We start from the raw sequence: 25,726 nt of genomic DNA, 5'->3' as shown, positions 1-25,726 counted from the left end.
AAGTCGTCTAATGCTTTAGCCTAGATTTTATCATATCTGTAATTAAGCAATTGTTATCATTCAATCTGATTGTAATTGTTCGATATTTATGACAGCGAAAGTGGATTCGAGGTTACAACTGGTCGCCGAACGGTTGCCACGGTCACGGAATATACGTTTTGCCTGACGAAGGTGTGGAGCGGTTGTATGGTTCTCCCTAGAAATGTGGTTGTGGTGGCATACGCCCTCAAGAACGGGCCTGGCCACATAGAATTGTACTTTGGAAATATCGATATAATGGGACACACGTTGTATTAAGAATCAAACTCCAGACAGAACCTGCTTAGCAACGGCGTTTGGAACTTTCTCTATGCTTCCAAAGAGTATACAACAAACAAATGCAGTCGTACAGCGAGACAGATTTTCATCAGATCATCATTCGTGTGATCGCCTTGGAAAGTGACACATCGAGCTGTATACCGAGCGTCTCAGCAATCGTATTTTTGTGTCTAAAATTATTCTACGCATAGTAAAGAGTTATCCCGTTGACCGTGGATTCGTTTGAACCCAAGAACATTGTTAACAGCGTTCATTAAACTCATTATTCGTTAAACTTATTATTCGTAAAACATATTATTCGTTAATCTTATTATTCGTTAAACTTATTATTCGTTAATCTTATCATTCGTTAAACTTATTATTCGTTAATCTTATCATTCGTTAAACTTATTATTTGTTAATCTTATTATTCGTTAAATTCAACATTCATTATACTTTGTAAAGTCTTGTATATACGAGTAAATATAATCTCTGTTTTGTAAAACGACGGCTAATTCAAAGGGAGGATCGTTACGCGCCCTAAATTCTAATGTTAATCCGACATGCAAATAAGTATACAATAAGTACACAAATAAAGAAATGAAAGTATACAAATAAAAAAATATAAGTATACAAACGTATAAGTGATACAAAGGTTTAAATGGAATTGATGATGGAAATTTAAAACGTTGAATAAATACAATATATACATATAAAGTTAACCGAAGGTTTTTTTTTTTTTTTTTGTTTAAATTACAATCAATTCTCGCGTTGAGAATTTTCAGTAATTTTTCTGGCGTGGCGCAGTGACATGGCTGTTTATTTACAATAAGTTAATACTTATTACAGATAGGTATAATTTATAAGTATTATAAGTAAGTGCATACGCTTAATTTGGATAACTAAATGAATCTAGCTTTTAGGTCTAGCGGGTAGTGCCTCTTCAGCCTGCGAATCTGGACCGTCGTATCAAGTAGTCCAGTGATTAGGGGGTTTCGATGTTTGTTAACTCTTTTGCTATATCTGTCGCTATATTTTTCTATTTCCTCTTTGACTGTGGGTATCTTGAGGTCGCGATGGATGGTTTCGTTGGTAACATACCAAGGTGCGTCTATTAAGGATCTTAGCGCTTTCGATTGGAAGCGTTGAAGTATTTCAATGTTGGAGTTACTTGTTGTTCCCCATAGTTGGATTTGGTAGGTCCAGACAGGTTTTATTACGGTCTTGTAGAGGGTAATTTTATTCTGTATGTTTAGTTTGGAGCGTCGGCCCGTGAGCCAATAGAGTTTTTTTAGTTTGTCCTTCAGTTGCTTCGTCTTATCTGAGATGTGTTTCTTCCACGTTAGTCTCCTGTCCAGGGTCATGCCCAGGTATCGGACTGAGTCCCTGCTAGGAACTGTTGCATTGTTGATGGTGACCTGGGGGCAGGTTTGTTTTCGGAGCGTGAAGGTTACATGTGAGGATTTCTTTTCGTTGATTTTGAAGCCCCACTTGTGAAACCACTTTTCCATGGAGTCGAGACTTCGCTGGAGAGTGGATGAGGCTATTACCGGGTCTGCGTGGGTAGCTAATAGCGCTGTGTCATCTGCAAATGTCGCCATTGTTATCTCGTTTGATATAGGTAGGTCGGCAGTGTAGATGGAGTACAGTAGGGGTCCGAGGACACTACCTTGGGGTATGCCGGATTCTATTGGGAATGTTGCGGAAGTGGCGTCTAGGCATTTAACCATGAATTGTCTACTGGTTAGGTAGGATTTTAGGATGGAGTAGTAGGGGTGAGGTAGGATCTTTTTAAGCTTGTATAGTAGCCTGAAGGGCCTTAGCTAGCAAATTATTGGGATTTATGACGGGTACTTAAGGCTATTGAGGGTACGCCGTAAGGATGAGCGGACATCTGGGGTCTGTCTGGCCCGCGGTGTATAGCCGGGGCCAGGTAGAGTGTTGCACGACGCAACAGTAACAAAAGGACTAAACGTAAGCAAATTAAAAATAACAACTAGCCTTGAGCTTAACTCCGACCATACACCAATTATATTAGAATATACAAGCAAACCATTACTTTATAACAAGTCAGAGTCTCTTTGCAATAAAACCACCAATTGGCAAACTTTTAAAGAGCTAATCGAAAACAAAATCAACTGCAATATCCCATTGAAAACACCTGAACACATTGAGCAGACAGTAGCAACTATGACAGAAATAATACAGGAAGCAGCGTGGGCAACCACCACCCATGAATCAAATAGCAAGCAATCAAAAATTATTCCACAGGACATCCTAGATAAAATCAGGGGAGAAAAAAAAGCGAAAGCAAAATGGCAAAAACAGAGAATACGAGAAAACAAGAAAAACCTAAATAAACTTACAAAGGAATTAAAGAATAAAATAAGGGAACATCATAATAACGAATTCTCAAAATTCATTGAATCACTATCCGCGCACGAGAATGCCAACTACCCCCTATGGAAAGTCACTAACAAAGTTAAGAAAACAATAAAATCAATCCCAGCAATCAAAAAAATGGACAACACATGGGCCAGAAGCAACGAAGAGCAGGCAGAAGAATTTTCGAAGCACCTACAAAATATATTTTCACCGTACGAAATTAATAACAGCATCCCCAGATGGCAAACAAATGAAAAAGTGGAAAATGCCAGCAACACAACTGATAAACGCTGCACCATACTCAGCACAGCAGCGCAAGAAGTTGCAAACTTAATTAAGGCAACAAAGACAAGCAAAGCACCAGGATTCGACTTGATCAATGGAAAAATCTTAAAAAACCTTCCCCCAAAGGCAACAAGACTAACCATGATAATATTCAACGCAATTCTAAGAATACAGTACTTTCCTGCACTATGGAAAATAGCACAGATCGTAATGTTACCCAAACCAAAAACCCACATCTAACTGCATCCTACAGGCCAATATCATTACTACCTGCGTTTTCCAAATTACTAGAAAAAATAATATATAGCCGCCTAAAACCAACAATAAAAAAAGAAAAACTAATACCGGGCCATCAATTTGGATTCAGGAATAAACACTCCACAATAGAACAAATGCACAGACTCGTCAATGAAATCTTACAGGCGCTGGAAACAAAACAATATTGCACGGCACTCTTTATGGACATCGAAAAAGCATTTGACAAAGTTAACTATGAAAAACTTCTTCAAATATTCAAAAAGCAATTTTCAGAACAAATCTACAAACTACTCAAATCTTACTTAAACAATAGAACCTTTGTAGTAAAAAATACCGCAAGGAAGCGTCCTAGGACCAATACTATACACACTATATATGGCAGACATACCAACAACTGTCAACAGCAAAATACTAACGTTCGCGGACAATACGGCCATACTAGTGAGGCACGCAAATCCAGAAATGGCAGCCGAACTACTACAAGAACACATTACAAAAGTAGAAAAGTGGCTGCAAAACAAACAAATAAAAGCGAACACCAGTAATTGCAATCACATAACATTTACACTTAGAAAAGCAAAAAAACACCAGATATCCAACTGAATGGCGCCCGCATAGCACAAACAAAGCAAGTCAAATATCTAGGAATACATTTAGACACACACCTTACATGGAAGCATCGCATAAGATCAGTAATAAACAGAATACGTGAAAAAAGGAAGCAGATGTATTGGTTAACCAATAGAAAATCCAAATTAAGCATAATGAATAAACTAAATATATACAAAACAATAACCAAACCAATCTGGACATATGGAATCCCACTATGGGGGACGGCAGCAATGAGTCACATAAATAAAATAGAAACAGAGCAAGCAAAAATTTTAAGGACAATAGTTAACGCTCCATGGTACGTCAGAAATGAAGACTTACGAAAAGATTAAAAAATTCCAACAGTCAAAGAGGAAATCGCTAAATATGCAAAAAAGTATAAAGAAAGACTTGTAACACACCCAAACCAGCTGGTTGCTGAAACGATTAAAACCATAATAGAAAGAAGACTGAAGAAGAAACATCCCGCTGACCTCACAATAGAAATAAAATAAACAACTTGGAAGATGGAACCCCGCTGGGAACCATCCACATGTTATATTATTATACCACTAAGCTATAATATTTTACCAAATGTTCTACTGGACAAATTGTAAAATTTAAATAAATAAATAAAAAAAAACATTGACAACACTATTTGTATCCTAATATGAAGATATAATAAAATTATGCTTTGATCGAAAACTTTTTGTAGCGACTGCATGCCATTTCAAATAAATTCTTTCAGAATATCGCAAAGTACCATAATGAAATTCGTTAATGGAGCATACAGGATTGTATATATTTTATTCTGTAATTTTTGAAAACGTGCAGCGGAAGAGCACGTATAGAGGGTAAATTTTTTTACTTTAATTTCAGAGAATCAGGCAATCTAGAATATTGTTGTAATCCGATAAAATAGAAAAAAAAACAAAATAAAATAAAATAAAAATAAAGAAATAAAGAAAGAAAAAAGAACTATTAGACTGAACGACAATATATATCGTTTCGTAGGAAACGAAATCTTAGTGATCAATAAAAATAATCTTATCTTAATGACCAATTTAGTTTCAACTTGTAAAGTATATATATTTGTTTTGTGCATTTGTTTTTATAAAAACTGGGGAAGAAGGAAGATAAAATTGAAAAAATAAGAAGGCGGAGAAAAAGAAAAATAAGAAAAATAAGAAATCTATAATGTTTGAGGAAATGTAAATAATCATGTTCGAGTAATTATGTTGATAGTAAGAAGAAAAAAAAGGATTTCATTAATAAATACATTATACTTATAGAAAATTCCCGAGTACTCAAACGGCCCTCCCTTTTCTCATTAAACTGACACATATACTGTTTCTCAATTTTCCAGAAAATTTTATATTTAGTCAGAGAATTTCCTGAATTCCTTTTTCATAGAATAATTTAGAGAACAATTTGTTCATAGTAGACTTGTGTAAAAAATGGCACCAAATACTTCAATGCCTATCAGACCAATTCCTCAAATTGTGTAACGATTCTCTCCTTCTTACTAATTCAATTTAGTAGAATTTAAAATTCAGCAAAGCAGGTTTGTTCTCTATTTTAGATAATCACAATCCCCATAAAGAATAGAGGCAAAAACACTGGTGCCTGCGAATACTATTTCATTTCTGGGCTAGATAATCTGGAATATTCGTATAGTTTTGCAGAAGGCAGCAGACGCTAGGTGAATCAGGAGTGGGTTACGTGAGGAGAGCAGAGGAGATCTGTCCGCAACACGTCTCTGCTCTCAAGCGGAGCGAGCTCGCCTCGAGGCATTCAAGTTTACTTACAACTTCACTGCCAACTTCTCAATATTCATCCCAATTATATACCGAAGGTTGTACGCAATTGCAACAGTATGCAAGGCGTCGCTGACGCCACGCTGATGCGTCGACGACACCTAAGGTGACACATACGTATACGTATAAGCATACACTCGGTTCCGAGAAACGATCTTACCCTTCTTGCTGGCTTAATACACCTGCCACGACGTTTTCCTTTCGATGCCTGTTGGTTGGCTGGTCATGTTAGCGGCGGACGGGTTATGCTAATTTTTCACTGGTGTTGCTTTACCGCATTATAATTAAGTATAATGGTAGAATGTATGTTGTGTTTCTTTGTCTTGGAACTTATAGATCCTTAATAGGTTTGTTAAATAGCTATATATCTATAATAGCTATATATCATGTATATTAGCTATATATCATGTATATTTGTATCGAATTATTGTTATTCTACCAGAAATGATGAAATCGTTTGTTAGAAAAATGTACTTATTTGCTGTTTTCCGCTATAAAATAATGATATCTATATAATTAATGCTATATATCTAATAATGCATGTATGTATCTACTTAAGTCCAGAATTTTGCTTTTCTTATGGATGTTATTCCCAATTGAAGGAGAATTTAATTCTGTAATAACTTATTAAACAAATATATTTTATAATATTGGCATTCCAGCAAAACAATATTTGAAGTCGTATTTATATTTTGGATTGTATTTTGACAAATTCTTCGTAATTCATAATTCTACAAAAAGTAAATGATTCTAATATATTGTTCTTTTACTCGTATTTATATCCTATAATCATTGAAGTGAAACATATAGTATGCATTTCGAATAATATAACTTACATCACCAAATATATCAGAAACGCCAAATAATATTTTTGAACATTTACGTTACTATTATCTCGAAATTATTCGCTTCATATTTTTACAAAACTAATACCTTTAGACATAGGAAAGCTTTCCCTTAAAAACAGCTATTGTTTCACGTTGATATGATTTTTCGCTGTCGAAATGAATAATATAGCCTAAAGGAAAGTGTAATTTTTAATAATCATTGCTTGTTTGAGCCACGTAGTAACAAGTAATAGTCAGTCACAGACGTAACGCTGACATTTATTTACCACATATTGCTAGTACACGTGCGCATCTCGGGCGGAAAAACTATGATCATGATTTCTTAGTTATCATTCATACCTATTATTACTTAAATATGATACTCTAAAGTCCAGTATCTTAGAAACAGATTGAAATGTCAATTTGAAATAAAATTCATTGGTAAGGACGCATGTTTTATGTGGAATGTGACGATTTTATTAGTAGAAACTGAGTAATATTTTGATTTTTATTATAGATAATCGTTTAAAAAAGGAATAAATACGTAAGAAGGCGAAGTTTGCTATTTACAAAAATTTTTAACTTACCTTTTTTGTTTGAAGGATAAGACTAGCAATTAATCTTTGAAAAAAAAATGAAACGAGATTTCAAAGAAATCAATATATTCTATTATATATGTCGGAGATGAAAGGACACCGAGGCCTTTCCTTTGGAATTCTTCGGGGAAACCCCCAATATTTTAGTCATTATAATTTAACTCGATTATAATTGTCCGAGATTTGTGATAGTGAACTTGGGCTCGAGGCGACAAGTCGTTGAACATAGCCGCGGTCACGGGATGAACGATTTTACCTAACAGAGGTATGGAGTAATTCTATAGCTCTCCTTAAAAGAAATAGTTGTAGCGGCACGCGACAGTAAACATTCCAACGGTTTCTGTCCTATGGCTCGCCACTCACAGACCCTATTCTTCGGGCAAGATGATTACCAGATGTCGATGCATCTTCACAGTACATGTTCAGCTAGCCTGAGGACCCGCTATAAATCTTAGGATTTAGTTAACTAAAGTCCTTCAAACGGACAAACAGTCTTTATCCTAACAGTCCCTAAATCTACCACCTACTACGGGAAGATACGGGAAATCTACTTTTCTCACGAACGACGTTTCCCGCTAGTAACTTTCTCTCAAGGGCGGTTAGCATCCTTCTTCAACCACCAACATAGAAATTAACCAATTAACAGGAACGTTCATTTCCCTCACTTTCCGAACGAAGGCTTTCCTCGACGAATCCGATGGTCTCGTGTCCTTAGACACACCCCATCATAGTTCTCCTCTGCAGCATCATCGTGACGGGAAGGCATTCTCTTGTGAGGTCGCATTAGCGAGATACATAGCGTCTTTACTCTCGGTGGACGTTTCCACATTTTAACAAAGAGTTAGTTCAGTAATACTTGTACCGTAGACAAGCAAGTTTTTTTTTATTTAGTTATTTGCATTCACAATTTGTCCGATTTGGACATTTGGTAGAAGTAGACAAGCAAGTGGAGTACAATTTGGACTTTGGAAGAAAGCGCATTTGGTTATCCAGTTGACCGCGGATTCGTTATTGAACCTAAGATCATTGTCATTAGCATCTCGAGTATCTAATTACCACGGTTGCTTGTCAAATTCTGTAATAGTCTTGCGCTAGTAAAGCAATCTTAGTCTAATCTCTGTAGTAAAGCAATCTTCTCTATTGCATAACAACAATGTCTAATCCAAATGAAGATTCGTTTCACACCCCTAACCCTAATCATAATGTGAATCCGACATATATATAAATTATAATTATTGGTAAAAAATTATATTACATAACTTATATTTATATAATTTGCGAGGTATTTGACCAATATTTCGACAATATTTATTCTAGTTTCTGTTAAGGAAATTCGAGGATTTGGGAATACAAATTATTTACTATATTTCCATATAACAGTTATACACCTATATTCCTCTCTAAGGACGTCTTGCACGCACGCTGGTTGCCAACCGACTAGCCTAGATTCTTCTAACATCTGGCAACAGTCTTTTGTCTCCACTGAGTCCTTGACGCCCTCTAACCCTTACACACACACTCTCATGTACAGTGTAAATGTATCACTTCCCTAACACGCCTCCTTACATTTATACTGTACACTTAATTTTATTTACATACTTGTCGAATTAACAAAATATTTGACATTTATCGCTTTCTTTACATTTCTCTTATTTTACATTCATCCATGACCTAAACCTTTCAAATTTCTCTCTACACAGTGCCTTCGTAAAAATATCCGCAGTGTTTTCTTCTGTACTTACTTTTATTATGTTTATCTTATTTTCCTTTACGTACTCGTGAACGTAGTGGTAATGAACTTCGATGTGTTTAGAATTTTTTGTAAAAGTTCCGTATTTTGCTATACTCATTACTCCAGAGTTATCCTCATAGATTTTTACAGGGTTATCGTCTACATTTACATCGAAGATTTTCATTAGTTCTCTGATAGTCATTACTTCGCTCACCGCTTCCGATAGAGCTACATACTCTGCATACGTCGAGGCTTTTGTCACACACCTTTGTTTTTTAGACTTCCATCCAATTACATTTCCATACAATCTAATTACATACCCAGAAGTCGATTTCCTATCTATATGATCTCCTGCCCAATCAGCGTCCACATAACAATCTATCGTTTCGCATTTTTCATTTCTTTTATAATGTAGCCCTAAATCTCTAGTCCGGTACAAATATTTCAATATTCGCAAGGCATATTTAAAATGTGTCTCGTTACAACAATCTTGAAATCTACTCAGATAATTCACACTATAACTTATATCGGGTCTGGTATTTACACTAATATACAGCAATGCGCCAATTAAATTCTTGTATCCAATGTCCTCTCTATTTATCTCAGCTTTTTCAATTTTTAAGTTGGTCTCCATAGGTGTACAGTACAATTTGCCGTTATGTAATTTATATTTGTCTGCTAATGATTCTATGTATTTCTTTTGGCTTAATCTCATTTCATTTTTTAAATAATCATACTCTATATTTATTCCAAGATATTCTTTTACTTCACCTAAATCTTTCATTTCAAATCTATCAGTTAATAATTTTTTTTTTTTTTTTTTTTTTACACTTTGTATCTTCCCTTTGTTTTTACTACAAATCAACAAATCGTCTACGTATATTAACAAATAAACAACATTTTCTCCCTCTCCATAAGTATATAGGCACAGCTCTATATTGTTCCTTTTAAAACCTAATCTCGTCACATACTTATCAAAACAATCATACCAGTCCCTCGGACTTTCTTTTAACCCATAAAGCGCTTTCGATAATTTACAAACTCTATTCGTTCCGTCCGCATATCCCTTTGGTTGATTTACATATACCTCCGAGGTTACTTCACCATTTAAAAAGGCAGTTTCTACATCCATTTGCTCAATTATTAATCCATTTTGACAACAATATGATAGCAATATCTTAAAGGTCTGATTACTCGCCACTGGAGAATATATGTCATCGGCTACGTTTCTTTGTTGAAATCCCCTTACCACTAATCTAGCCTTATACCTGTCCTCTGATTTTTTCGTGTAAACCCATTTTACATCTAATACTTCTTTGCCTTTTACCCTTTCTACCAATTTCCAAGTTTTATTCTTATAGAGACATTCTATTTCCTTATCCATAGCCTGTTTCCAAACTTCGTTATTTTCGCAACCAATCGCCTCCTCAAATGTACGAGGGATATCTACTTTACAATAATTTGCATGAATCTCGCAAATATTTTCCTTTTCTGGATACCTTACTGGAGTTTTCTTAATACCTGTAGATCTCCTAGGAGTGTTTGAGCTTTCAATACTACTATTATTTTCATCTTTCCTACCTTCTAACTCTTCCTTATCCATACCATCCAATGAATAGTTATCTTCGCTATCATTTCTATCTGCCTCTAATGAATTTTCCTCAAAACCGATACATTTAGTGTCTGTCTCAATGACCTCTACATGTCTAGCTATTGTTATTTTCCCACCTAATAAGACTCTGTATCCTACTTCACTATATCCTAATAGAATTCCCATATCTGCCTTCTTGTCTCATTTGGAAACTCTTTTTTGTTCTGGCCTTCTTACAAAAACTTTACTACCATATAGATGTAGATTTTTAACATCTGGTTTTTTCCCGAAGAATATTTCAAAAGGTGTCTTTCTTTCTATAGTATTCGCTAATATTCGATTTTTCAAGTATGCCACTGTACAAACTATTTCCGGCCAGTACCTTTTATGTACTTTCGCTTCCGCTAACAAGCAACGCGCCATGTCCATCACTGTTCTATTATACCTTTCCGCTGTCCCGTTTAATTCATGTACGTATGTTGGGCAATTATTTATTCTTATACCTTTATCCCTAGCAAATTTATAAATTCGATTATTTAAATATTCTTTACCATTATCGCATCTTAATATTTTTAACCTCTTGCCCGTTAAATTTTCGGCTTCATTTACGAACTGTACGAAAGAATCAAAGACCTCATCTTTTGATTTTATACAATAGATCCTAGCTATTTTACTATAATCATCGATAAATGAAATGAAATATTTTTCTCCATTGAATCCGGTGGTCTTAAAGGGACCACATACGTCCGTATGAATAATTTCCATTATTTCCCTAGCCTTAGTTCGATTATTTTTGAAAGGTAAGTTATGCATTTTGCTTTCTATACACACCCTACATTTCAAAAGTTCCTTTTCAAATTCATTCGGTATGCCAGTCACTAGCTGCTCTTTACCCAAAATCTCTAAATATTTAAAATTTACGTGTCCTAGCATCCTATGCCATCTTTCCTTTTTACTCATACCACTACGTTCGGCGCTGTTTACTAAGTGCTTCTTCCCTTTCAATATACTTTTTATTCTATATGTCCCATTTTCTTTGAACGCTACAGCTGTAAGTTTATTATCCTCATCTATTATTTTCGCAATATTTCCTTTGGAAATAACCGTATTCTTATTGTCTGTTAGTTTACCTAAACTAATCAAATTTGCGGACATTTCTTTCGCGTAAAATACTTTCCTCATATTTATTTTATTTTGTTTTCCGAATGCTTCAAAATAACTTATAACATTCCCAACTTTTGTCGCTTTTATCGGTCTATTATCGCCTAAATATATATTTACCGGTTCTTTTAGGTCGATAGATTTATCGAAATAATTTATATTATTAATTATGTGATCAGTACAACCGCTATCTAATAGCCACACTATTTCGTTCTTACTTATCTCATTCGTCTCACTGCTGTTTGCTGCGTGCGCCGTTGCTATCCATATGCCTGCTCTTGAGTTTCCATGCTCGCCCGTGCCGGTTGTTGATTGACGATGAAAGTTTCCACGTCCTCTGCTCGTATTGCCTTTGTTCCCTCTTCCTCTGCTTCGACCACGTGTTGGCCCATGCCAATAGCCGTTACTGCTTCCCGCTTGGACGCCATTTTGACACTCTCTCGCAAAGTGTCCTAATCTTCCACATCTGAAGCATCCTTCCTTTTTTGCAGAAAAGGCGTTGGTTTGCCTTTCTCCTCGATTGGATTTATTTTTCTTCTCTGCTACCTCTATTTTATTTTTTACATACGCTACCGTTTGATCCTCTTCTTTCAATGCGTCTATTATGTCCGCTATGTAGCTGTATTCTTCGGGTAACGTATTCAGCATGTAATTCAGCTTTTCCCTCTCACTTACTTGTGCGCCCGCACTTTTTAATTCATTGATTAATTTTTCGAAATCGTTAAAGAATGATGCTGAATCACTGTAGTTCTCCAGTCTTATGTTTTCCAATCTCCTTCTGCATACGATCTGCAGTGCCGTCGACTCTTTCAAGTACATTTCATCGAACCTTTTTATTATATCATACGCCGTTTTTCCTTCCCTAACATACTCCAATTGTCTGTTCGATATTGCACTATAAATTATATTAATCGCCTTCAAATCCTTTTTGTCCCAGTCTTCATCGTCTCTTTCGTTCTTCACTCTAGTTGTAACAACCTCGCATTCCTTATATTTGAGAAACATCGTGATTCTTTGCTTCCACATTCCATAATCCTCACCATCGAATATAGGTACCATGATTTCCGATCTCTCCATTTTAATTGATTCTTCTTTTTTTCCTTTTCTTACTCAAGCGTTCCTACGTGCTCGAAGTATATTTTTTTTTCTGAAAGTTTTTTTTCTTTACTGAAAACTCACTCGCAAGATAGTAACCACGCACTAAATATCTTGCAAAACTAGTAACCACGCTCTGCTACCATGTTAAGGAAATTCGAGGATTTGGGAATACAAATTATTTACTATATTTCCATATAACAGTTATACACCTATATTCCTCTCTAAGGACGTCTTGCACGCACGCTGGTTGCCAACCGACTAGCCTAGATTCTTCTAACATCTGGCAACAGTCTTTTGTCTCCACTGAGTCCTTGACGCCCTCTAACCCTTACACACACACTCTCATGTACAGTGTAAATGTATCACTTCCCTAACAGTTTCGTATGTCTCTCTATTTCTACATTGAATATACGTACTAACATTTCTCGATGATGAAATGCCACCGATTAAATATTTTGCAGGAAGTATTCCATTTATACAAAGTGTTAACTTACTTGAATCCCAAATAAGCGTATAACGTATTTACTGCTTTCGTCGGGACATAACAGACCCGAAGAAAGTTAGATGGACTTGTTGCTTTCAGATTAATGTAAGAGACTACACCTTTCAATACTAGTGATCACCAGTTATGTTATATAGATTTATAGATATAAGAATTAATGGGATATTTAAAAATCGAAGTATCTTGCATTTTGAACTAAATTTCTTTCAAAAAGGTACAAAGATAATATTTAGATATCGTACCAAATTGTCCTTCTCTTTAAATGTTTCTTTTGTTGCTCAATTAAGAATTAATTAAGATCATAATTCGTAATGCATGTAAACCTCGCGAGAATTTGATAAGCCTTCAAAAACGAAAGATGCTGATACACAAAGGATAGGCTCCGGTAATGTTCTGCTTTGCTGGTCTGTAATGTTATACATTGACAAGATTAATTGCACTCCCGATAAAACTGTACGGAGAGGATAAAGTTGCTCATGAAATCGTTACCTGTTATTGATACGCGTGATATCGCGATAGCCTTTGGGAATTCTCCGCTGGTCAGATAAATACGATTTACCCTTTATTCACTTTTAATTCCTCTCCGACGCTCTTTCGACTTCCACTCCGGAGTCTATCAAATAACAATAAAAGAGACAATGTGTAAACTCCTTTATATTCAACTAACCATAAATAACTTAAATAATAAATAATTTATTATATACTTGTCATCGTATTAATACAATTTTTCAGTATTCGTACCGATGGAAGATTATTATCTCCATTCATTAAATAACCGCGCTCGATAAAGACATTGTGAAATACTTTACACTTTCCTACCGAATAATTTATCCTACACGTGTTATATTAACACAATTATTCAACATTGATAATTTAGGCATTGATAGTACCGATTTAAGCTTACTATAATATTTTCGTCTTTATACCGTATTCTAATAAGCAGGATTTTGTAGTGATTAATTCATGTACATTAATTTTGGGACAGCACGTGGCTCTATGAATATCGGATATTCCTCGTTTCACGCGGCTAAATGAATAAAATTTTCATTTAATTACTGTAATCATGCTGTATTTTTCGTTACCTTCTTCTTCAGATATAGAAGTGTTAAGTAACTTGTCGCCTATTTATTTCATTCCATACACAATTAATTTTGATAGAATGAAGCAGAAGGAGCCAAAAGTGGCGAAGAAATGAAAATGGTCTTTTTTAAAGCTATGATATTTCCCCTCTTTCCAGGTGGAAATGAACTATCCTATGAAATGAAATATCCTAGAAATGTCCTGTTACATCGAACAGAAAAATAGGAGAAAGATTTGAAACAATGTTTGAATGTTATTTTTATAGGAACTATAATAGGTATTATGCTAGTCGTATGTGCTTGGATAATTATCTCAACTGGGGTGTGAAAGTCAAATATGTTCCTAACAAAGAAAATGTCACTGAATGCTATGTTATTAGACGATGGTTCCTCCAGTTCCGAACGAATTGGTCAATTTTACATGATACGTTTTATGGTTTACGTATAAAAGTCTAAGTGATTGTCACGGATCAGATAGTTACGAATTATACGAGTCGAAATGTCAGTAAAATTGCAGTGATAATCCCATTAAATCAGAATAAAGTTTTGCCCCATATAGCAGCCTGCATGGTTGTAGACTCTTATTTCCTATTTTTATTTCTTTCTCCTGCTTCTTCTTTTCCTTCTGCTTTTTCGTTTCCGCATAAATCAGTTAACGAATCTTATAAGTTTTATTTTCCCGAAGTACAATATAAATACTTTTAGTTGCATTTATTGAAAGGTATGCATTGTGCGCTATTTCCTTGTAAATGTTGTTTCCCTGGACTACATATTGCAAGATTTTCTTTTAATTTTTCAAATCTCGCGAAGTTTTAATGCGTATAGAGTCACGTATTTACGTATTGCATTTGTCGCTCAAGCGACTAACTCATAATATTTAATTAGCATAAATTATAAGAATGTGTTCAAAGATCTTTGAACATAGACTGTAAGATAAATGGGAGGATGACATAGCAACCATTTGTTTAGTATGAGTGGACGTCGATATTCTTTTCATTTTGTTTTGTTACTTTTTTCATTTTGTTCAGTTCAATCTGAAATACAGGAGTGCCTTCCTCGAATATAAATTAAATAAAGAAAGAATTATTATGTATATACCAATGTATGTAAATAATTTTCACTATTTTCAGTAAATTAGTATTCTGTATGTTGTTCATTACACCTAACGATTTATAGTTTCGGCTTCTTTTTTTTTTTTTTTTAATAGAAAGCTAAAATTCGCAGATCTTACAATTTGATATATAAATAGAAAAAGTTGGGGTATTAATAAAAATAGGAAACAATGTTAAAGTGTATAAAGAAAAGCATATATGAATATGCACATGAAAGGGAAATCCGCGAATGACATTGATGCCTGTGATTTATAGATGAAAATGTATTTTCCATTAAGTTAATATATATTTTCATTTAGTCATGTGAACTTACTTAAAATTGTCGTCTTGAAACCCTAAACTTTGAATCCGTTATGACATAACCAAAATTTGTCTAAAAACTATAATCCTTGCTTTCAAATCAGAATTACGATTTCTTACAACAAAATTAGTGTCTCTGCGCGAAAAGTGATAGGAATAAAATGAAATTTGGTGATAGGTTCTGGATAGCTGGGCCGTCAAACCTTTTACTATCGCTTCTAAAGGAATATACAGGGGCCCATGAAAAGGTAACTCATTAAGTAGTGTCGTTTATTACACCTCGAGCGTTCCACTAATCCTTGGAAAGAGAAGACAGGAAAGAGGAAGAAGAAAATCCGTGGCATCTTCGTGGTTGCAGATAAAGCGCGCACATATGTAGCAACGACGTCCCTTCCGGAATTACTTTTTCATTTCCATGTGATCTGATAATACAACGATTATTTGAAAAGTCGGACACGTTTTCTGATGTAATATGTGCAGGTACACTGGGTAAAATAAAACAATTGCACTGAAATTAAATACGAACTTCCCAAGTTATTTCTCTCTCCTTCTCTGTCTCACCCTTATTCGTCATTACATTGTTTGTTTCACTGTCTTTTACTCTCTTTACATACTCCGTTTTCGTTTGTTCGCTATCCCTGGGATTCAAAAATTTTAATATTGTAACGAAATGTCGAGAATTGCAATTCTTTGGTATAATTTATTCGACGCTATATATTTGTATGTTCATTATAGTCTGATGCGTACAAAACATTTAGAGGCTCATAAATGATTACATCGAAATTTCTTTGACCAAATTTCATGGAATTACATTTCTTCTGTAACTTGAACTCGTTTCATTTTGTGCAATTGTAGAGTTTTTAAATAAATCCAATGAAAAAATTTTCGCGAACCGACGTGTCTCGGTGCGAAACGTGGCATATTCGGCCGTGTCATAATGCTTTATAATAGTTTCGAATTGCCCAAGCAATGTTACAGCTTCCAATTTATTTTAGCAGCGTTATCCAGTTACATAGTGAAAGATTTTTTATTAGAACGTGGAATCCAAGCAAGAATAAATAGTAATAAGAAGGATAGTTTACCTTAAGATGTAATTTCCGAAGGTGGCTAAGAACGAACAGTGAGCACGCACGCTTCCAGCTTTATTCTATCTTCGAAATTAGTTGTGCCGTCTTGGCACGTCTTTGTCGAGTTGTTGGTAATGAAGTTTAGTATGCTAATTCGTAGAACAGCTGTGCAGTCCCTCCGGCTCGAGCAAAATACCAAAATTATTGAATTTAAATTGCTGTAATTAAAATGTCTTACGCTCCTGCCGACAAATCTCCAGATTCTTGATATTAATTCCGACCGTTCGCCGTTTAATGCGAAGATGCATTCCGGATACTGCCATGTATTAAAAGCTATTCAAGCTGTTCCATGGTTGAACCGAGCATTCTCCGAACGTTGTCAAAATAACATACATTTCGAAACATTAGTTTTCTAATTGAAAATTATTACGGAATTTTATAAATGAATGCAGGTTGAATTAACCACAATTAGTATTTAGAAGTTTTAATGAGCTACTTAGAAGTTTCGTATTCCATACTCTGCTGATATCAGTGATTAGGAACTTACTTGAGATTATGGGGTCCTTAATAACAGCATTGCAGAATGCTGGCTAGTATTAATAATTAGGAAAGGGAAGAAATTTGATTATATTTATTTCCTGTTATTCTTTTTAAATCATCTGTTATTAGACAAAGAAAAAAGAATAATAGATCTTAAAGTTGCCAGCCAGACAATCATACATTTATACTTGTACCGTAAGTACCATAAGTGCATCACGCATTCATTTTTAATAGCCTAATTTCGTGTTTCTCATCTATCTCTCTATAAATATTCAAAGCACAAATTAATTCCCGCCTAGCTACTGACATACTAATTCTACTTATTAGAAACTACATCAAACTCAAGATACCTTAGCTTGGGCAGTAGAATAACGCAACTCCCTTAAAAACCTACGAACCGAAAACCGTTTGGATCCTAGCGATAATCGACGTTATTGTTTCTTTGCCATGCCGGCCAGAAAAATGCTAATAGTTAGTTGATCGCGCGTTAATGGCCTATAATGATCGTCTCAATTAGCGAGGCTGACCAATTAAGATCGGGTGGGGAGTCGGCTTAAATTCAGTGGAACAGTGTGACCGTGAGCGGCGCGGCGTGCACCGCTCCATAAGTTAACGCTCCATCTGTTCGGCGGCAGCGACTGCCGCTTTTCAGCTTTCATAGAGGAATGAATAGGGTAAGCCTGGCAGCCGGCCAGACAGCAAGTAACTTATTATATCTGGCATTAAATTATTATAGAGCTCTGGTCGACAATGGGTACGGCGAAGTGCATAGGAAACGATTAAACTGAATGACAGATCTAGACTGCTCCATTCGTAATCCACCACCGCACACCGCAGCCATGGCCGCGTTTGCACACGCGTTTTCTGTCTCATATGTATGCACGCGTGGATGAATGCACGTCAACCACGGGATTATTACTGTTTCCGATAACAGAATCCATTTTTTGCTTCTCTGTTGGTGAAAAATTTTCAACTGGTCACAGATTCTGTTTGTTTCCGATCTCTGACCAGAAAACGCAATATTTCCGCCACCGGCCACCTTCATTATACGAACTTTCGTAGCACATGAAATAATCAGCCGCGTGATCGTTTGTAAATCACAATATTCTAATATATGTATGTGTTTTTAAATTCGTTCATTATCTGTTTGTTTTAACAATCATCATGTTTATAACAATCTTTTTCTGCCAGGCTACGGAATAACAGAAGTAAATGTTATTGACGTTACAGCAAGTTGGAAATTATGATCAAATATATCATATATTGTATCATCGCCTTGCTTTCTCTTTATTTCTATTACTAAATCAAATTAAACAATTCCTCTTTTTAGTTACATATTACAGCTCAGGTACATATACTAATGTTATTTTCATATTATTATTAACTGTTATAGATTCTTAATATTTATGTCATAAGTGACATATATCAACTGAAACTGATACGATGTAAAAAGGTGGAAATTGATTCGATTTTGAGTTTCATATTCAAGGTTCATTTTAGATTTTTATAACACGTTACACAATTCCTCTACCTTAGATCGACATTCGAGAAATCTACGTTTCCCGGCATTAATATTGCGCCATATTATGGAGAGTTCGAAATGCTCCTTTCTCTATTCGCTGTCTAATATTAGCATCAGTTTCAATATAAATTTAGTAACAAGCTCACTATAAGCATGTAATCGATGAAATGACAACAGTGCACATTAAAACAACGATGAAATATCTAGCCGAGTACGAATCACATGTGATTAATTTTTACTTAATAGAACCACCATAATTCATGTAACATGCACGGCATATTACATATCTCATACATGTTGCATAAGTTGGTATATTACAGGTTTAACAAAAGTATTTGGTAACATTTTTATTCTTAAATATTTTATTCTTGTTATATCCTTGTAGAAGAATATGGGTACTAAGATGTTGTTGTTTGTTTTTGTTGAAGAAATAAAATATTAAAGCGTCATACAGGGTGTTCGAAAGTGATTTGTCACCACGAAAAGGTCCTAAACCTAGCCCGTAAAAGCACATTTCAAAGTTAAACGTCCAGAACCTAACTCTTGCGAACGCACTTTGTTTGCTAGTGAGGAGGAGAAAAGCTATTTATGCATACTACTCAGCAGCGGAGTTTGTTGGTAGGTTCTGAAATAGTGACCTGGAAAAAGGTCAAAGTGTTTCGTCCTTCGTCATTTGCAATTTGCTACGGCGGACATAGGAATTATGTTCAGCTTAATTATATATGTATACATACATATGTACACAGATACCAATATATCGCTACGAAAAATCTTCATTTGTTAAACTCTCGAAAGAAAGTCTATCGTGCTGCTGACAGTTGCTGACATTAATAGATTCCGATTTGGTTGAATCATATAGATATAAAGATAGACTACGCGAGCCATACTACCCTGTAAGTGAATGCGATATAGAAAAAGAAAGAGAACGCTGCATAGAACACCTTTTTGACATGTCTAATCAGGCATGCACACTGAAGACTGATGTCGCTCGTTGATCGGTGTTACACTTCCTTATTTAGGATATGAATATGCATGCGTTATTAGACAGGGACACAACGGATCTCTATGCAGTGTTCTTTTTCCATTACTATATCGTTTTTAAAGCTCACGCACTTTATCTTTATAACTTTTGCAGCCCGTTCAGACGATACGGTTTTTTGACCGACTCGGTAAAATTACCGAGCCGAAAGTAGTGTTCATATAATTCCGTATTTTTACTGAAAATCCATCTCTCACGCAAATGCTTACATCTTTTGTCTGTTCGTCTATTCTACTATTTACAGTTGGACAAAATGGATGTCATTACATTTTTCATCAGGTTTTGGTATTACCGTCGTACAAAAGGATCAACAGAAGATATTTGATACAGTACTATTGTAAGAGAGAGATATTTTTTTTTTATTTATTTGTTGAAATTACAATCAATTCTCGCGTTGAGAATTTTAGTAATTTTTCTGGCGTGGCGCAGTGACATGGCTGTTTATTTACAATAAGTTAATACTTATTACAGATAGGTATAATTTATAAGTATTATAAGTAAGTGCATACGCTTAATTTGGACAACTAAATGAATCTAGCTTTTAGGTCTAGCGGGTAGTGCCTCTTGAACCTGCGAATCTGGTCCGTCGTATCAAGTAGTCCAGTGATTAAGGGGTTTCGGTGTTTGTTGACTCTTTTGCTATATCTGTCGCTATATTTTGCTATTTCCTCTTTGACTGTGGGTATCTTGAGGTCGCGATGGATGGTTTCGTTGGTAACATACCAAGGTGCGTCTATTAAGGATCTTAGCGTTTTCGATTGGAAGCGTTGTAGTATTTCGATGTTGGAGTTACTTGCTGTTACTCATAGTTGGATTCCGTAGGTCCAGACAGATTTTATTACGGTTTTGTAGACGGTAATTTTATTCTGTATGTATAGTTTGGAGCGTCGGCCAGTGAGCCAATAGAATTTTTTTAGTTTGTCCTTTAGTTGCTTCGTTTTATCTGAGATGTGTTTCTTCCACGTTAGTCTCCTGTCCAGGGTCATGCCCAGGTATCGGACTGAGTCCCTGCTAGGAACTGTTGCATTGTTGATGGTGACCTGGGGGCAGGTTTGTTTTCGGAGCGTGAAGGTTATATGTGAGGATTTCTTTTCGTTAATTTTGAAGCCCCATTTATGAAACCACTTTTCCACGGAGTCGAGACTTCGCTGGAGAGTGGATGAGGCTATTACCGGGTCTGCGTGGGTAACTAATAGCGCTGTGTCGTCTGCAAATGTCGCTATTGTTATATCGTTTGATATAGGTAGGTCGGCAGTGTAGATGGAGTACAGTAGGGGCCCGAGGACACTACCTTGGGGTATGCCGGATTCTATTGGGAATGTTGCGGAAGTGGCGTCTAGCCATTTAACCATGAATTGTCTATTGGCTAGGTAGGATTTTAGGATGGAGTAGTAGGGGTGAGGTAGGATCTTTTTAAGCTTGTATACTAGCCCTTCATGCCATACTTTGTCGAATGCCTGTTGGATGTCTAGGAAAACCGTTGAGCAATATTTTTTCTTTTCGAGTGTTTGGCTGATCGTATGAGTTATGCGGTGGATTTGTTCTACTGTTGAATGTTGTTTTCGGAAGCCGAATGGATGATCTGGGAATGTTTTCAAGTTCTCTAGGAGTGGAAGGAGTCGATTCGTGAGCATCTTCTCGAATAGTTTGGACAGGGTAGGTAAAAGACTGATTGGGCGATAGGAGCTGGTTTCGTATATCGGTTTACCGGGTTTAGGGATGAGGGTAATCAATGAGATTTTCCAGGCCTTAGGATAGTGTTCAAGGCGAAGGATAGCATTAAAAATCGATGTGATGAGTGCTATCCCTTTTATGGGAAATTCCCTGATTGCTTTATTGCCTATTAGGTCGTGCCCTGCTGCTTTCTTGGGATTTAGGCGACTGATTGATTCTATAGTCTCTGCAGAAGTGAAGGGTTCAATAGAAGAGTTCAACATTTTTGGAAGGGGTTGTGCAGGTATTCAGTAACGTCCGCGGCAACTTTGGAGGAATGGGGTTTGAATACTTTAGACAAGTATTTGGCAAACAGGTCGGCTTTTTCTATAGGGCTTCGCGCTCATCCACTTTGCGGACGGCGGATAGGTGGGATTACTTGTGGGGGGCGTGTGAGTTTCCTGGAGGCCTTCCATAGTGAGTAGTTGGAGTCGGCCGTGGGGGATAAGCTGGCGAGGTATTTTTGGAAACAGTCGTTTTTATAATTTTTTAAGGTTTTGGATAGCTTTCTAGTTGCGTTGTTTAGTTTGCGTTTGTCATCTGGTGTTCTATGGGTCTGCCATACTCTTCTTAGTCTACGTTTTTCTGCTATTTTTTTTAGTATGTATTGGGGATATTCTTGTTTGCTGATCGACGTCTTTGTCGGTGTGGAGAGGCGGATTGCGTTTATTATGCTCGTGTTTAAGTATTCCGCGGCTGCTTCGATTTCTTCCTTAGTTTTTAGTGAAGTTAAGGCTGAAGTTGAGTGAGTAAAGACTTCTGTAAAGAGTTGCCAGTTGGTGTGTTGGTTGTGAATGGAGCTATTATCATGTGAATGGATCAGAGGAGAGATCAGCCGAGGAGTTGATTTGGACGTGTCTTGATGAGATATTTTTAGTTACGAAGAAGTCAAGAAAGTCGGGTATTTTGTTGGTGTCAGTGGTCCAGTATGTGGGTTCGTATGTGGTGAGGTAGTTGAGGTTGTTGTTTATTATGCTGTTTAAGAGGTTTTTGCCTCTTGCTGTAACCAGTCTGCTGCCCCATTGGATGTGCTTGGCGTTATAGTCTCCTCCAGCTATGAATCTATTGCCCAGGGTGTCCAGGAAGTTATCAAAGTCTTCTTTGGCGATGGAGTGTCTGAGAGGGCAGTATACTGCTGAAGTAGTGATTGTGCCATGACAGTCTTCTATTGCTACGTTTGTTGCTTGGAGGTAGTCTTTCTGGAATGATGGAAGTTCGTAGTGCTTAATACTTGCTTTGATTATTATTCCGGTTCCACCGTGGGCCTTCCGCTGGGGTGATGGGTATGGTAGAATTTGTAACCATTTATTTTCAGGTAGTTTTTGTCGGTGAAATGGGTTTCCGATACGAGCATTACGTCGATTTGCTGGTGTTTTAGAAAGAGTTCTAGTTCAAGTTTGTGTTGAGCTAGACCGTTGGCGTTCCAAAGAGCTATGCGCCTTGGTTTTATTTTGCGTCGGGGCGTATTAATTTATCCATGATGAGTGTTAGTAGCGATAGCAAATGATTTATTTGTCCTGATTGTTTCGCTATTAGCTTTTCAAGCCTAGAGAATTTGTCTGTGTTAGGTGGGTGGGGGACACTATTTTGGGAAAGATCCCATTGGCTATTCGGGTTATTTTGGATGCCTTGTACTGCTTGGGCATAGGAGGTTGAGGTGGTGATGGATTTGGTAGGACTGGGTGTTTGGTTGGTTGAGGGGATTGGGGTAGTCGTGAATTTCGGCGGGCTGGGTGTTTGGTTGGTTACCTCTTTTGTTCTGAGTTTAGGGTACCTGTTTGTGTATAGAGTTTTATAGGCTGAGCAGCCTTTGTAGTTGGCAGGATGGTCACCTTGACAGTGGATGCATTTCGCTGGGGTTTCCGGTGATTTGGCGCACTGGTCAGTGGAGTGAGTGCCTGCACATTTAACGCAGCGGAAAGTATGGTTGCAATACTTCTGCGTATGTCCGTACCTTTGGCACCTTTTGCATTGCACTATTTCTTTTTTCAGAAGCGGTGGTTCGAATTTTACTATCGCGTTCATTAGGCGACTGATATTGTAGATTTCCTTATTGTTAGGCTTTTGTTTTATGTCTAAGAAGAATAAGGATAACGGGTCTGTCGAGACTCTATGCCTTATATTACTTACGTTTATGACTTCGTGGCCGAGTTTTGAGAGTTCGTATTTGAGTTCGTCTATGTCTGCTGAGTGGTGGATGTTTCGTAGGACCACCCGGAAAGGCCTTTTCTGTTTCAGTTGATAGGTGTGGAAGTTGACGTTCAGGGTCCTAAGTATCTTGGTGAGTTTTCTGTAAGCTTCTGGGTTCCTCGGCTGTATTTTTACTTTATTGTTATTTATCTTTAAGTTGTAGTCCTCCTTGGAGATATCTCTCTCTAAGGACTTGATCGTTGTTTGTATGTCGATGACGTCATCCACAAATATTGGTGGGGATGGGGGGATTCTCTGTGCTGGTGGGTTTGGCGGCGGGTCTGCGATTTCCATGGCGTCGTTAGTGGATTGCAATACGGCGAACCTGTTATGGGTGTTTATTTGTATCGTTGATTGTTCGTTCCGGGTGTCGTTCATGTCTGGTTTTGATGTTTCTATTTTCCGTTTCTTTGTAATATTAGCGTCGTTGGTTCTGCTACACTTCTGCCACGGAGGAGGTAGCGCGGGGTAGTTGCGAGTCTGCTTCGGAGAGTCTGGTCGTGATTGCTGGGCCATCATCGAGCTAGTTAATTCAAAATGAATAGCTAGTCGTGAGGCTATGAGGCTAGTATTCGGGTTGGGGTTAGGTGCGTGGAATTTTCTTCTCCCTAAAGGGTAGGACACTTGGCTGTGTTCACTTTCGACGGTTGGGCGAGACGTGTTGTTTGCGGACTACACTGGGCACTAGAGACACGTCTGCACGCTTCGGCACTCCACAGCGAACGGGAGAGATAGATATCAATTGGATTCCTATCAGATTCTCATGTATCAATTAAAAAGAGACGAAATAAAACTTTTTAATTATTTTCATATGTTGAGAATTTTGGATCTTAATAGCCGAAATAATGGTATAGGAACACTAAATTTACACCTAGAATTTATATTAGAATAGTTGTATATTTATTTGATTTCAAAGATATTCATCGATACACACTTGCACGCGTCTCAGCACTTTCTTCCATACCCTACTGTTAACCGACTGAACCGTTTACATTCCTTTGTTTTCGAGATGCCGCGCACACACATACTTCCACACACTGATATTCACATACATGTATCACTACTAAGCAGCTAATCTAGTCTAGCACATAAAATTATACATATCTCAATAATATGTCAATATCTATTTTAATGATTTGTTGAAAAGAGTGCAAAGAGATTTAACAGAACTATAAAATTATTATTACTATGTAAAATCATTAATTTTTAGAGTAAAGTACTAAATATGAATAATTTTAGGCATTAATATCTAAAATGAACCTAACTCAAACTTTGAAATTGAAAATAAACTAGATTTCGTTGAGGATCAAATTATTATACAGAGTGTTCGGCAAATATAAAAAAATTTAATGGACGATTCTTGAAGTTAAAATAAAGGGAAAATCAAGAATTAAAAAATTGTGTTTTCAGTTCTAGTTTTTAGTTATTGACAATTAAAAATTAACTAAAGTATCTGCGTGCGCCGACAAACATTGTTACACGAACGAAAGTAGGCTAGCCTAAGCAGTGTATACAATTAGGTAGTCCGTTCTAAATCTATAACTGAAATTTGGATTCCTGACTTCCGACGGATTCAGTCGAACTTATAATTAAATGGCGGTGATGTCTTATGTGGGATGTACAGGTTCTGATCTCTATCATTTTCCCATTCGTAAAATACATGTAATATCGTGATGTAATATGTTTACAAAACGTGGACAATAGAGATGTTAATCAGACAGAAAAGACGATTGTGGCTTAACTTGAACTATTCATACCAAACGTACAGAAAACAGCGCAATCCACACTCTCTCGGCAACGCCACTCGCAACCTCCGTCTCCGCTCGACTCGCACTCGGCTTCTCGACTCGCACTCTCTGCTTTTCGACTCGCGCTCTGTTTCTCCGACTAACTGTTGTCGCATTCCATTGCCCTTTTCCTAGGCCCACCGCACACGTGTTCTGCAGACGCTCGTGGCCAGGGTCACGTAGGTCTTTTCCACGAAACTATGCACTTGAAAAGACCGATGACACATTGATGGGCCC

The 25,726-nt window shown here is 36.6% G+C and overlaps 1 protein-coding gene across 1 annotated transcript in view; it reads right to left on the bottom strand.

Moving 5' to 3' along the window:
* LOC117208491 (type-2 histone deacetylase 1-like) overlaps window positions 1-24,218 on the bottom strand; it is a 42,809-nt gene extending 18,591 nt beyond the window's left edge. The window contains exon 1 of the mRNA XM_033449686.1: window positions 23,737-24,218. Within this exon, the coding sequence (XP_033305577.1) occupies window positions 23,737-24,218 (482 nt within the window). The remainder of the gene's footprint in view (window positions 1-23,736) is intronic.
* Between the last annotated feature and the right edge of the window lie 1,508 nt (window positions 24,219-25,726).

The sequence above is a fragment of the Bombus bifarius genome, unplaced genomic scaffold (assembly GCF_011952205.1).
Source record: "Bombus bifarius isolate JDL3187 unplaced genomic scaffold, Bbif_JDL3187 scf7180000008138, whole genome shotgun sequence".
NCBI classification, from domain to species: domain Eukaryota; kingdom Metazoa; phylum Arthropoda; class Insecta; order Hymenoptera; family Apidae; genus Bombus; species Bombus bifarius.
The sequence above is the reverse complement of the archived record's forward strand: the minus strand, read 5'-3'. Positions and strand labels throughout refer to the sequence as shown.